Genomic DNA, 15,103 nt, shown 5'->3' on the forward strand with positions numbered 1-15,103 from the left:
CCCTCCAGACTCCATGCCTCACCTTACACCCCCCCCAGACTCCATGCCTTATGCCCCCCCTGACTCCATGTCTCAATTTACACCCCCCCAGACTCCATGCCTCGCCTTACGCCCCCCCCCCCCAGACTCCATGCCTCGCCTTAACGCCCCCCCAGACTCCATGCCTCGCCTTACGCGCCCCCCAGACTCCATGCCTCACCTTACGCGCCCCCCCGACTCCATATCTCGCCTTACCCCCCCCCAGACTCCATACTCACCTTGTCCCCCCCTCCCCCAGACTCCATGTCTATCCTCACCCCCCCCCCCCCCAGACTCCATGTCTCCCTTACCCCCCCCCCCCCAAACTCCATATCTCACCTTACCCCCCCTCCCCCAGACTCCATGTCTCTCCTTACCCCCCCTCCCCCCAGACTCCATGTCTCTCCTTACCCCCCCCTCCCAGACTCCATATCTCACCTTACCCCCCCCCTCCCCTCCCCCAGACTCCATATCTCACCTTACCCCCCCTCCCCCAGACTCCATATCTCACCTTACCCCCCTCCCCCAGACTCCATATCTCACCTTACTCCCCCCCACAGACTCCATATCTCACCTTACCCCCCCTCCCCCAGACTCCATATCTCACCTTAGCCCCCCTCCCCCAGACTCCATATCTCACCTTACCCCCCCCCCCCCCCCCCAGACTCCATATCTCACCTTACCCCCCTTCACTCAAACTTCATGCCTCACACTCTGCCCAGAACTCCCCCCTCCCCCACATCTCTCCCTGCCCCCCTTTCTGCCTCCCACAAACCAGCAGAGCGCTCGGCTATTTCCGTGAACGGACTCGGAAGGCGTGTTGGACTCGGAAGCGTCCGCCACCATTCGGCAATTTCCGCCTCCTCATCCCATCCATTGACCACTTCCCGATCCTGCAGAATAACATTCCGCACTCGGTGAAGTCGGAGGTCGGCCATGTTTCATCGTCCCGCGGGATTATCAGAATTCCCTGAAGTTGACATCAACGGCTGTATAGCGGTGAGGACGCCCGAATAACCTCCGATCCCATTCGGCACTTTCCGGAGACCGCTCGGCTCTTCCGCCCGGAGATCGCGGGACAGGCGCTCGGCTGGCAGAAGATCGGTGCGATCATGGCGTCCCCGTCCCGGAGACTGCAGACTAAACCCGTTATAAACTTGTCTGAAGAGCGTCCTCCTCATCTACACCTTCATCTTCTGGGTGAGGGGGCCTAATATACACAGATATGGGGGGAGGGGGAACTTTATATAGAGATATACGGGGGAGGGGGACTAATATAGAGATATATGGGGGAGGGGGGACTTTATATAGAGATATACGGGGGAGGGGGACTAATATACACAGATATGGGGGGAGGGGGGAACTTTATATAGAGATATATGGGGGAGGGGGACTAATATACACAGATATGGGGGGAGGGGGACTTTATATAGAGATATATGGGAGGGGGGGACTAATATACAGAGATATGGGGGAGGGGGACTTTATATAGAGATATATGGGGAGGGGGGAACTTTATCTAGAGATATATGGGGGAGGGGGACTTTATATAGAGATATATGGGGGAGGGGGGACTTTATATAGAGTATATGGGGAGGGGGGGACTTATATAGAGATATATGGGGGAGGGGGGAACTTTATATAAGATATATTGGGGTGGGGGGCTTTATAAGAGAGAGATGGTGATGGGGTAACTTTATATAGAGATGTATGGGGGAGGGGGGGGCATTATATAGAGATGTATGGGGGAGGGGGGGCATTATATAGGATGTATGGGGGAGGGGGGGACTTGTGCCAGTTCAACAGGAGCGACTTGTCAGGCGACTTACCCTCCTGACAAGTCGCGCTCCGTTCTGTACTACGGAACCCTTCTAAATAGGAGCGACTCAAGACTCTCCGACTTAGAAAAAGGTCCTGTACTATTTTTGGGGCGACTTCGGGCGACTTGCATTGACTTCTATACAGAGTTCTAGTGGGGAGAAAATCTGGAAGATTTTGTTACTTTGTCTACTGGAGAGGAGAGCCGAGATACAATGACTCATTATATAGAATATAGAGGAGTCGGCATTGTAATATGGAGGAATCCTGTATTGTTGGAGATGTGGCCCCAGCAGACAAGTCCCATTTTTTTGTCTCTGGATCATTTCTTCTATGGGGGGTTGGGTAGGGGATGGGGGGGAGATGGGGTGGTGGGATGGGGGGGGCTGTCTGTAGGAAGTTCCTATCTTTCCCTCTGCAATAATAAAAAGGAAGGATCGGCCTTTATGGTTGGTGTTTCCCCAGTGCTGTAATATGAAGGCTCTCGTTAAGAAGGGACTCTTGTTTCCTATGGACTTGTGCAGAAGACAATTTTCTAAAGGAGAAAAGAGACAGGGGAAGTGTCACATTCCAGAGGTGGCCTCCATCTCCTCCTCGCCTCCATCTCCTCCTCGCCTCCATCTTCCTCCTCGCCTCCATCTCCCTCCTCGCCCACGGGGGTGTCCGAGAGCTCAGGAGAAAATCTTTTGTTTAGTGAAATCTTCAGAGCCGCAAACACAGAGAAGCACAAAGTTTACAAATAGATTCCTGATATTTAAAACTTTTGACTTTTAGGCCTCAGACACGCGGGACGGTTTTGGACGTTTTTATAGCTGCTGTTTTTGGCTTCAAACATTTTTTTTTTTTTTCCACAGTCAGATAAACTCTCCAGCATGTGGTATGTGTCTGTGCACACGTAGGCTGTTATCATCTGTTTTTTTTTTTTGCTTGGGGCATTTTTTGGTTGTAAAAAAATTCCAAGACTAGTGGGTTCTGAGAGGAGTTTTTTTAGCAGTAAAGACATCTAACGTTAAAAAAAAAAAAATAAAAAAAAAAAAAAAAACACAGATAAGGCTCAAAAAAAATGTATTAATTTTTTTATCCCATTGGGGAAAAAAAAAAAGCTACTGGTGTTTTTTTTTTATAACGTCCTGTGTGCATGAGGCCTAAGCCCCCGTACACGCGGTCGGACATTCCGACGGAAAATGTCCGATTGGACCGTGTTGTCGGATAATCCGACAGTGTGTGGGCTCCATCGGACTGGTTTCTGGCGGAATATCTGGCCGACAACGTTTTTTAGAGATGGCTCTAAAACTTTCTGACAACATGATCCAATCGGACTTTGTCCGATCGTTTGTAGAGAATTCCAATCGGACAAAGTGCCACGCATGCTCAGATCAAATTCCTAGACCAAAGCTATTGGCTACTAGCCTGAACGTAGTCCCGTCGTAACAAAATAACGTCATCACGTTACGAACCATTGGATTTTCTGACCACTTTGTCCGACCGCGTGTGTATGCAACACCAGTTTCGGACAAAATCCGTCAGACAAAATCCGACAGATTTTGTTGTCGGAATGTCCGACCCGTGTGTACAAGGCCTAAGAGAAAGCTGTAGTAGGGATACCTAAATCCAACCATGATTGGATTGGGAGGTAACAAATTCACACGGTGACCTCTACAGACTGTTAATGGCAAAGAGATTGCCGTGTGTTTGGCAAGGATTGTAGATCCATCGAGTATTTTACCTTCCGGTGATATGGCTGGGAGTATTGTCTACTCAATGTATTATATGCACATTAGACCCGAACAATCATGGATGTTCCTTCAACCTCCCCAGCCTTCCACAACAAGGTGTCTATCTGGCTCAGAGCTTGTGGACACCTGACCATCCCCTACCTATATGGCTGTGTAGTGCTACCTCCGAAGGAGCCGCTGGTAACAGCTGGTGTTTCACCAATAGCACAAAGGCTTCCAACCACCAAAAAGCGCCGGTCCACACACACACAGCCCTCCGGTAACTCTATCTAGGTCAGTGGTTCTCAACCTCAGTCCCTCAATGGACAGGACACCTAACAGGCCATGTTTTGGGAATTTCTCTAAAACGGGGGTCTCAAACTGGTGCAACAGCTGGAGGGCCGCCAGTTTGAGACCCCTGCTCTAAAATATAAAACAATGTCCAAAATACCAAGCCATGGACTCTAATTTAAAGCACCTGTGCAAGATGAAGGAAAACCTGCAAACACGACCCGCTGGGGGGTACTTGAGGACTGAGGTTGAGAACCACTGATCTAGTCGATGTCTTTCTTTGAAATGCAACACTTCCAGCCCAGCAACACACCAGTACGTCGCTGGACTTCGGGGTGGTTATACTGGGATGAAGCCTGCGCCTGCAGTCATCATCCGTGTACCTTTTTTTTTTTTTTTTTTTCCATTTTAAATTTTTTTTTTTTTTTAAATCCAGTGGTCAGCTCTCTTGTAAAGCAATCCTAGCGATGAAATAGCCGCTGGATTGCTTTTACAAGCAGCAGGAGGGGACGTCCCCCCGGCCATCTTCCATGCCTTTCTGGGGCTATCCCGTCCCACCAGGTACACGGATGATGACTGCAGGCGCAGGCTTCATCCCAGTATAACCACCCGAAGTCCATCGACGTACCAGTGTGTTGCTGGGCTGGAAGTGTTGCATGTTGGAGAGCTGAACAAAAACTCGGATCGGCCCTTGGCTATGGTAGCCTAATGACCTAACATCGCTTCCGGTTTATCCAGATGTCAACTGCGCCATTCTTATAAAAAAAATAAATTCAATGCATTTGAAAGCACAGATCTTGGTGTTTTCAATGCTTTTAAGGGCAGAGGAGGAATATGGGGGTCGAATAGACCCCAGATCTCACCATAAAGAGTACCTGTCACATGACCATTGCTGTCACAAGGATGTTTACGTTCCTTGTGACAACAATAAAAGTGATAACTTTTTTTTTTTTTTTTTTTAAAGCAACAGTATAAACAAACAAATAAAAAAAAAAAACAGTATAAACAAACAAATAAAAAAAAAAAAAAAAAGTACCCCATACTCATTCCCATATCGGAATCTGGAAGCCCTTTTTAAGAAGGACGGCTTCCAGATTCCGATAAGTCCCCTGCCCGCGGACCCCGACAACCAATGGCCGGGGTGTCGGGAAGATTTAAAAATGATTTAAAACAAGTAAACACAGTTGATTGATAATAAATGGCTTCAGCCAAACACTAACCATGAGGGAAAGAAAAGTGTTTGTGTTCTCATTCGTATTCTCTGAAAAATGGCCAAGAAATCATAAATTCTGCCAGGGTATGAAAACTTATAAGCACAACTGTAGCTGTAGCCAAACCCTGTGCTTGGTGGAAGTTATTTTATTTTATATTTATTATTAATTGTTTTTTTTTTTTTTGTTTGTTTTTTTCCCCTGGAGGAACAAGTTGTTATATAAACAATGTATTGCACTGGTGCCAAGCACAATGTTGACATGTGTTCTTTTTTTTTCGGAGAACAAGCAGCCAGATTCAGAAGTAGAGATTAGGTGCACTGTGTGCCCCCGGGGTAATCAGTGAGGTCAGCTGCCATGGTGGGAACGATCGACCCAGGCTCTTTTCGCTTGTATAGTATATACTCCCCCCCCCCCCCCTCATACACTGTACTGCATCTGTGCATGAAAATTGCAGTTGCAAATTTCTCTATGCAAACATTCTTCGGTCTCGTTGTCATACAGTAGGCTCTGGGTGCGTCCTTTTTATTGTGCTGTTAGGTAAACAGCAACTTCTTCTTCACCGTTTTGTTGGCGGACTCTATTCTAGTCGCTGTGAGTAATGCAGACACATAGAGCTGATGATGGAAGTTGTGGCTTGTGTCACTGTGACTGTGACATTAATTGGTGTTATGTAGATCAGATGTTAGGACTTCACCGACCACATGCTGAGTCATTGGCTTAAAGAGACCGCGTCACCAAAGTGCAGTTCTGCAGCTAAAAGCTCAGAAAAAAAAGCCCCAGTTATATGAAACGCTCACTTGCCAGAGATTGTGGTTTAGGATATTTAATCTCCTCTTTTCAATAACCGGGGTTAATGTACCCAAAAAACGTTATTTAACCACTTCAGCCCCAGGAAGGATTTACCCCCCTTAAAGCGGCGTTCCACCCGCAATTTTTTTTACAAACACTAGCTGCTGACTTTTTTTTTTTTTTATTAAATAAGGACACTTACCTGTCCAGGGAGCCCACGGTGACCCCACCTCCCCCCCCCCCCCCCCGAGGCCGACCCATCCATTGGATTGGATGCAGGCCCCAGGAAGGGTTTACTCCCCTACTATTAGAGGAGAGGTATACTGTATATACTATTAGAGGAGAGATACACCGTATATACTATTAGAGGAGAGATACACCGTATATACTATTAGAGGAGAGATACACCGTATATACTATTAGTGGAGAGGTACACCGTATATACTATTAGAGGAGAGATACACCGTATATACTATTAGAGGAGAGATACACCGTATATACTATTAGAGGAGAGATACACCGTATATACTATTTAGAGGAGAGATACACCGTATGTACTATTTAGAGGAGAGGTACACCGTATGTACTATTTAGAGGAGAGGTACACCGTATGTACTATTTAGAGGAGAGGTACACCGTATGTACTATTTAGAGGAGAGGTACACCGTATGTACTATTTAGAGGAGAGGTACACCGTATGTACTATTTAGAGGAGAGGTACACCGTATGTACTATTTAGAGGAGAGGTACACCGTATGTACTATTTAGAGGAGAGGTACACCGTATGTACTATTTAGAGGAGAGGTACACCGTATGTACTATTTAGAGGAGAGGTACACCGTATGTACTATTTAGAGGAGAGGTACACCCTATATACTATTTAGAGGAGAGATACTATTAGGAGATATACTGTATTTACTATAGAGGAGATATACTATGGAGGAGAAATATACTGTATATACTATAGAGGAGATATACTATGGAGGAGAAATATACTGTATATACTATTAGAGGGTGAATCTGGTAAATACTGTATATTATGATCCAAAGATCTTTTTTTTTTTTTTCTTTTAAATTAAAAAAAAAATAATAAAAAATTTGTCTTACAAATTTTCAAACAGACCTGTAATATATTATATGCTGGCCATACAAAAACAATGTCTTCCTTCAAAAGAAAATGTAATTTTAAGAACGTTCGTTATTGCGGTCAAATCGACGTTCATTTTCAACCTCAGTGACAGGAAAATTTGGAAATAATAGAAAACTTCTCAGTCAAAGGAAATTTCAGACAGTTTATGTGGTTTTCCTTCAGAAATGACATTCATTTTTAAACAGAATGTTAAAAGCAATAGAAAATTGCAAACAACATTCTTTCCTTCAGTGAATGTACAAAGATTTTTCGTCTGAATATTCTGGTCTGAAAATTGATCGGTGTGGCCACCATAAGGCTCGGTATACACTTATGCAGTTTGCATTTGATCTGTTTCTGCAGTGCTTTTTGCTGTGCGTGTTTTTTATTTTATTTTATTTTTTTTTTTTTTGTGAATGTGATTTTACTGCAATTTGCATTTTTTTTTTTTTTTTTTTTTTTATGCCTTTTTTTTTTGGCCAATTTTGTTGTTGGGCAGATCAAAAACAAAACCCCACAAATAACTGCAAAAACGCATTACACGCTTTCCTGCAGCTTCTCCATTGCAGCATATTGAACCAAAAAAGCACAGTTTTTGCATTTGAAAAAAGTCCTTGACTCTTTCCAAATAGATGTGAACGTTGAATGAACTGTAGTGCGTTTCTGCAAAAAGCACCAAAAAAACACACAGATATGAACCAAGATGTTTAGTAACATAATGGGGTTAAAAAATAAATAAAAAATTAGCTCTTTATAGTACAAAAAGAGCAAATGATCGCTACTGTTAGGGGTTCATTTTTTTTTACTGTGAAAGTAAAATTGACAGTAGCGATTATTTGCTCTTTTTGTACTTTAACCACTAGCCGCCCGCCCACTGTCGTATGACGGCGGGACGAGGCAGCTCTTGTTCTGGGCCGCTGCCATATGATGTGATCTCCTTCCCGGGCCACTAGGGGGCCCGCGCTCGCCACGTCACTGGGGACACGATGCGGGTGCCTGGCGGCTGCGACAACCGCCGGGCGCCCACGATTGCCTAGTAACTGAGCAGGACCATGGATCTGTGTGTGAGAGGAGAGGAGACCGATGGTATTCCCCTTGTACATAAGGACACCATTTGTTCACCTCCCCCTGCCCCCCCACAGTTAGAATCACTGCAAGGACGCACATTTAACCCCTCGATCACCCCCTAGTGTTAACCGCTTCCCTGCCAGTCACATTTACACAGTAATCAATGTTTTTTCATAGCACGGATCGCTGTGTAAATGTGAATGGTCCCAAAAATGTGTTAAAAGTGTCCGATATGTCCACCGCAATGTCACAGTCATAAAAATCGCACTAGTAAAAAAAAATAATAATAATAAAAAAAAATAATGCTATAAATCTATCCCCTATTTTGTAGATGCTATAACTTTTGCGCAAACGAATCAATACATGCTTATTGCGTTTTTTTTTTTTCTATTTTTTTTTATTTTTAACCAAGAATATGCAGAAGAATACGTATCGGCCTAAACTGAGGAAAAAAATTGTTTAAAAAAAATAAAAAAATAAATTGGGATATTTACGATAGCAAAAAGTAAAAAATATTCTGTTTTTCAAACTTGTCCCTCTTCTTTTGTTTATAGCGCAAGAAATAAAAACCGCAGAGGTGATCGAATGCCACCAAAAGAAAGCTCTATTTGTGGGGAAAAAAAATTATAAAAATTTCATTTGGGTGCAGCGATGCATGACCGCGCAATTGTCATTCAAAAGTTGCGAAAGAGCTGAAAAATGGCCCGGGCAGGAAGTGGGGTGTTCGTGCCTGGTAGGGTTAATCTAAATTTTTTTGAACCCCATTATGTTACTGGCCGATTAATCGATTATGAAAATAGTAATCGATTAATTTCATAATCGATTAGTTGTCAATCGATTAGTTGTTTTAGCCCTACATTTCATACATTATTTTTCATTCATTTGAATTGTGCTTTGTACATGCACTGCTCTGTTAGATTGGGACGTCTCTGTGCTGATTTATTGATTATTGGCAGGACTTATCGTATCGATTGTTCCTGGCTGATAGATGAAGTTCAATCAGTTAACTCTTCTCTGTATTCTTTTTGTTTCTGCCATTCCTTGGCTGGGATTGTATCGGATGGGTAAGTAATGTGTGTGATTATTTTATTTTATTTATTTTACATTGCAAAGTGTAACATTGTAACATTCACCTAAACAAAACGTTTTGACTTCTTGTACATTTTTTACTCTGTTGCTGCTTTTATATTTTGGTTATAGTATTACATAGGAGTTTGATGGGTCATTTGCATATCGGGCAATGTGCTTGTCTGAAAGCGATTTGTAAGCTCCGCTTCACACCAATGCGACTTGACAGCTCAAAGCCGCACCCAATTTGCGGCAATGGAACCGTTCAGATCGTTCACCGACTGTGCTGTTGGGGGAATCTGTTCATCTATTCTTTGTCAGCGGTAAAGCGGCTCTTATTTTAGCGCCGCTTTACCGTAGTTTTAGCAGTGCTATTTGGGCACTAGCAGGGCAGGTTTAACCCCCCCCCCCCCCCCCCCGCTATCAGCCGGAAAGGGGTTAAATCCGCCTGCAAAATGCTGCCGGAGCAGGGTTTTGCCGGCGGTATTGCAGCGCTGCCACATTGATTTCAATGGGGAGCAGCGGTGAGTTCACCGCTACAAAAGCTGCTGGCAGAACTTTTTGTGACGCCCGGCCAGCGCACCGCTCCAGTGTGAAAGCGAGGGCTATCACACTGGAGTGAGAGGAGTCGCTTTTTTCAGGCGCTATTTCTGTAGCGCCTGAAAAGCGCGGGCACTGTGAAAGGGGTCTAAAGCAACCACGTGCACTGACATACCTTGTATGGTCAAAAGTATTGGGACACCTGCCTTTACACGCACATGAACTTTAATGGCACCCCCAGTCGTAAAAAAAAAAAAAAAGTGTTGTATCGCAAAAAATGGCCTGGTCATGAAGGGGGGTAAACCTTCCAGAGCTGAAGTGGTTAACGGCATCCCAGTCTTGGTCTGTAGCATTCAATATTGAGTTGGCCCACCCTTTGCAGCTATAACAGCTTCAACCCTTCTGGGAAGGCCGTCCACAAGGTTTAGGAGATGTGTCTAGGGTAGTGATGGCGAACCTTGGCACCCCAGATGTTTTGGAACTACATTTCCCATGATGCTCTGGCACTCTACAGTGTAGTGGAGTATCATGGGAAATGTAGTTCCAAAACATCTGGGGTGCCAAGGTTTGCCATCACTGGTCTATGGGAATGTTTGACCATTCTTCCAGAAGCGCATTTGTGAGATCAGGCACTGATGGTGGAGGAGAAGGTCTGGCTCGCAATTTCCGCTCTAATTCATCCCAAAGGTGTTCTATCAAGTTGAGGTCAGGACTCTGTGCAGGCCAGTCAAGTTCCTCCACCCCAAACTCACTCATTCATGTCTTGCTTTGTGCACTGGTGTGCAGTCATGTTGGAACAGGAAGGGGCCATCCCCAAACTGTTCCCACAAAGTTGGGAGCACCAAACTTTCCAAAATGTCTTGATATGCTGACGCCTTAAGAGTTCCCTTCACTGGAACTAAGGGGCCAACCCGACCCCTGAAAAACAATCCCACACCATAATCCCCCCTCCAGCAAATGATTTGCACCAGTGCACAAAGCAAGGTCCATGAGCAAGTTTGGGGTGGAGGAACTTGACTGGCCTGCACAGAGTCCTGACCTCAACCCCCATAGAACACCTTTGGGAGGCATTAGAGCGGAGACTGCGAGCCAGGCCTTCTCGTCCAACATCTATACTTGACCTCACAAATGCACTTCTGGAAGAATGGTCAAACATTCCCATAGATACACTCCTAGACCTTGTGACCAACTCAATATTGAACCCTACGGACTAAGACTGGGATGTCATTACAGTTTGTGTGCGCGTAAAAACATGTGTCCAAATACTTTTGACAATATAGTGTATGTCAGTGCACATGTGGTCGCTTTAGGCTACGGCTTTAGCTGTCCCTTCTAATGCATCTGATTGGGTGGCTCCCGGGGACGTCATAACAGGCTCTGCACACCTTTACCACCCCTGCATGGGCATAAAGTGTTAGCATTATTCAACCCAAAAGAAAACATTTTATTAAATTGCATTTATTCTTAGATGTGATGGCTGCATTCGTTTTCTTTTTTAGGCCTTCTTTCTTTCATATATAGAGGATGATATGCCAATTATTTACATGTTGATCTGGTTCACATCAGGGGCATCCCATAATATACACCCACAGGCCACTTTATTAGGTCCCCCTTGCTAGTAGCGGGTTGGACCCCCTTTTTTTCCCTTCATTCTTAGTGGAATAGATTCTACAAGGTGTTGGAAACATTCCTCAGAGATTTTGCTCCGAAGTGACACGATAACATCACACAGTTGCTGCAGATTTGTCGGCTGCACATCCATGATGCGAATCTCCCGTTCCACCACATCCCAAAGGTGCTCTATTGGATTGAAATCTGGTGACTCCTCTTTAATCTAACAAGCAGAAGCTGATTGGTTTCTTTGCAGAGCTGCACCAGATTCTGCACTCTCCAGTTGTAGACTTGGTTCACATTGCCTGCAGCTTTGAAATGTTGTGCCTCTTCATCTGAAATCGCAGAATTTCAAAGCCGAAGGTCAGTGCGACTTGGAAGACATCAGTGCGGCTTCATACACAGGTGTCTGTACAAGTCGCACCCGAAATCGCCAAAAGCAGTGCAAGATCTACTTTTGCAAATCGAACCGCAAAGTCGGCGTCGCATCGATTCGAACATGGCCATTGCCGACAATGGGGTGCGACTTTGTCATGCGATTTGACCTGTCAAGTTGCATGACAAGTCACCGGGGTGGATTTGATTTAAATCGCTAGTAAAAAGGCTTTATTTAAATCGAATCGATTGTAATCATAATTTTTAAAGCGCGTCTATCATTGCTGTTGGCTCTTTCTTTGCCCCTCTGTTGGCTCCTCCTCTGCCCCTCTGGCTCCTCCTCTGCCCCCTCTGTTGTTGGCTCCTCCTCTGCCCCCTCTGTTGTTGGCTCCTCCTCTGCCCCCTCTGTTGTTGGCTCCTCCTCTGCCCCCTCTGTTGTTGGCTCCTCCTCTGCCCCCTCTGTTGTTGGCTCCTCCTCTGCCCCCTCTGTTGTTGGCTCCTCCTCTGCCCCCTCTGTTGTTGGCTCCTCCTCTGCCCCCTCTGTTGTTGGCCCCTCCTCTGCCGCCCCTCCTCTGCCGCCCCTCCTCTGCCGCCCCTCCTCTGCCGCCCCTCCTCTGCCCGGCTGTTGGCCCCTCCTCTGCCCGGCTGTTGGCCCCTCCTCTGCCCGGCTGTTGGCCCCTCCTCTGCCCGGCTGTTGGCCCCTCCTCTGCCCGGCTGTTGGCCCCTCCTCTGCCCGGCTGTTGGCCCCTCCTCTGCCCGGCTGTTGGCCCCTCCTCTGCCCGGCTGTTGAATCACCGACAGTCCCATTCACTTTAATGTTACAGCTGGTAATGCAGTGGTGACACAACAAGGTGAGGGACGTGGCGGCAGCGGGTGAGTGGATGCCCGCTAACGGGCATTGCCATGATGGATCTGTAATGACAGGTGCTCTTTAAATGTAAGGACTCATTCTTGCTGGTAGTTGAAATCTTTAATATCTTCAAACAAAATGAAGGTTTCCTATGTAGAATAATGAGCTGTCAGGTTAGTAAATCGCCGATATGAGAACCGATTCTATCGTACAGTTTGTAGTGCACATAGTGTTGCAAAACAATGGGATAAAGGAATATTCCTGAACTTTGTTTTATCTCATGGTTACTGTGACATTGTGTGAATGTAACAATGCAGTGCATGTTATCTCAGCTTGGATTCATTGAATGGGTTTACCAAAAAATGGAAATATTGCAGAATATACAGCCTCCTGCTGAATAAACTAAATTATTAATGTATCTTAAATAGAAAACTATCATTGAATAGGTTTTTTTTTTTTTTTTTTTTTTACTCCTCCAAAAGCATTTTATTAACATTTGGTAACAATCCAAAAAATTGATTTTAAATCCAAAAAAGTCTTTTTTTTTATTTTTTTTTTATTTATTTATTTTTTAATCATTGATTTATATCCTCCCTGCAAGTTGCTCCAATGTGATCGAGGGCTAAAAACCTCTTATAGCAAACTGTTGCTACGAAGTAGCATTTCAATGCTGGCCTGCTGGGAAATGACCCATCTATGTGCTCTTTGCTTTATCAAGCGAGGAAGAAATTGATTGGCGTTTCTGTTATGCGGCGGCGTCCGATGGAAGATGGCGGAACGCACAGCAGATCTATTCCAGATAGGATATGAGAAGCGTGAGTTCCGGGTTCAGGAGTGAGGAGCAGATAAGAAAGGGGAGCGCTGGCATTCTATCACTTATATTATGGGAGCGGAGATAATGGCGGGATCGCAGTTCACATGTCACAGCTGTTGATCTGGCAGTTGGCAGGCGTCCCCGTGGCACAGATTCCAGCACTGGTGACACGCTGATAACGGGAGCCTTCTGGGATGAACCAGCCAGAGCGGGTCAGGAAAGGAGACGCAACGCTCCATGTCTGTAGGAGGCTGGAGATGGTGCGCCCAGGCAGATGCCCAGGCAGATCATCAGGGCAATGCTGAGCTGGGTGATCCCGAATCTCTCTTTATGTCCCAATCGGAGCAAGATCTACTTCCTAATTTGTTTCCTGATTTAAAGCGCCACTAAACCCAAAAGGAACCATTTATTATATTGCAGCTTACCAATTCTTAGATGTGACGGCTGCATTCGTTTTTTAATTTGTTTAGGCTTTTTTTTTTTTTTTTTTTTTGGGCAGGTTTTTTTTTTATTTATTTTTTTTTTTGTATTTTTTTTTTTTTTTTTTACTTTAGTGTCCAGTGTGTTTTTGGGTTAAATTTTTTTTTTCTCGTTCAAAATTTTTTATTTTTATGTTAAAATTTTTTATTTTTATGTTAAAATAAATTACATGTACAGAATATAAGACAAATTATGTGATACCAGAAATAAAAAGTAGACATATTAAAGTACGGATGATACAAAGCAAAGAAGAATTTCAAGATATTCTCGTGGGAATGACAATAAATGGCCTCTATATATTTTAGAATTTGAAAACATTCTTATAGCTGAGTTTTAAACGGGTTAAACATTTTATTTATTTTTTTAAAATGCGGGCTATTGATTTGGGCTGCACTACAGGTACAAACGACAACTAACATACACACATGTGGTATCGCTGCAATCGTCAGGAGCAGGAAAATTTGGGGTTTGTGTTTTTGATGTGATTCCATTGAAATCTAAGAAAAAAGAAACCAGTACATGTGCATAAAAAAACAAAAAAATACACAGTAAAAACGCATAAAAAAACAAAACAAAAAACACAGAAAAAACACAAAGTAAAAACGCATAAATCCCGCACAAATTGCATAAATCCAATCCCGCACCTGTGAAAGACGTGCGACTCAAAAAGTGCACCAAAAAAAGCATTCACATCTATGCAGTCTCCGCCGATGCATTTTTTTTGGGGAAGGGGCTTTGTGTAAAAAAAAAAAAAAAAATTAAAATTAAAAAAAATAAATCAATAAATAAAATAAAAAAAAGTTCCTGCACCTTTCCAAAAAAACGCATCGGTGGAGACTGCATAGATGTGAACACGACCCATAGGAACTAATGTTAAGTGGATTGTATTGCGTTTCTGCGAAGGCACTGGAAAGCGCATAGGTGTGAACATAGCCAAAATGAAAATGCATCAAAAAACACACCATGGTTGCTTTTTTTTCGGTGCACTTTTTGAGTCGCAGGTCTGTTTCACAGGTGCGTGATTTGAGTCGGGGAACAAGAAAACAAAAAGTGCCAAAAATGCATTTGCGTTTTTACTGTTATATTTTTCTTATTAAAAAAAAAAAAAAAAAAAAAATATATATATATATATATATATATATATATATATATATATATATATATATATAATTTTTATTATTATAAAAAAAAAATGTTTCCAATGGAGTAGAGTGAAAGGGCGCTTAAGGTGAATGTTCACTTTTAGGTTGGGAGTGTGTCTGGAAATACCTTCCAGCGGGGCTGGTGTGAATGGAGCCTTAAAGAGGAAGTAAACCCTTTCAG

The 15,103-nt window shown here is 44.1% G+C and overlaps 1 protein-coding gene across 1 annotated transcript in view; it reads left to right on the forward strand.

Annotated features, from left to right (window-relative positions):
* Positions 1 to 1,115: 1,115 nt before the first annotated feature.
* TSPAN6 (tetraspanin 6) overlaps positions 1,116 to 15,103 on the forward strand; it is a 41,156-nt gene continuing 27,168 nt past the window's right edge. The window contains 2 exon segments of the mRNA XM_077484818.1: positions 1,116 to 1,172; positions 1,174 to 1,218. Coding sequence (XP_077340944.1) covers positions 1,131 to 1,172; positions 1,174 to 1,218 — 87 coding nt within the window. The 5' untranslated portion in view covers positions 1,116 to 1,130.

Source organism: Lithobates pipiens, unplaced genomic scaffold, assembly GCF_037356315.1.
Source record: "Lithobates pipiens isolate NorthernLeopardFrog02 unplaced genomic scaffold, aLitPip1_a1.2 Scaffold_1, whole genome shotgun sequence".
Taxonomy (NCBI): Eukaryota; Metazoa; Chordata; class Amphibia; order Anura; family Ranidae; genus Lithobates; species Lithobates pipiens.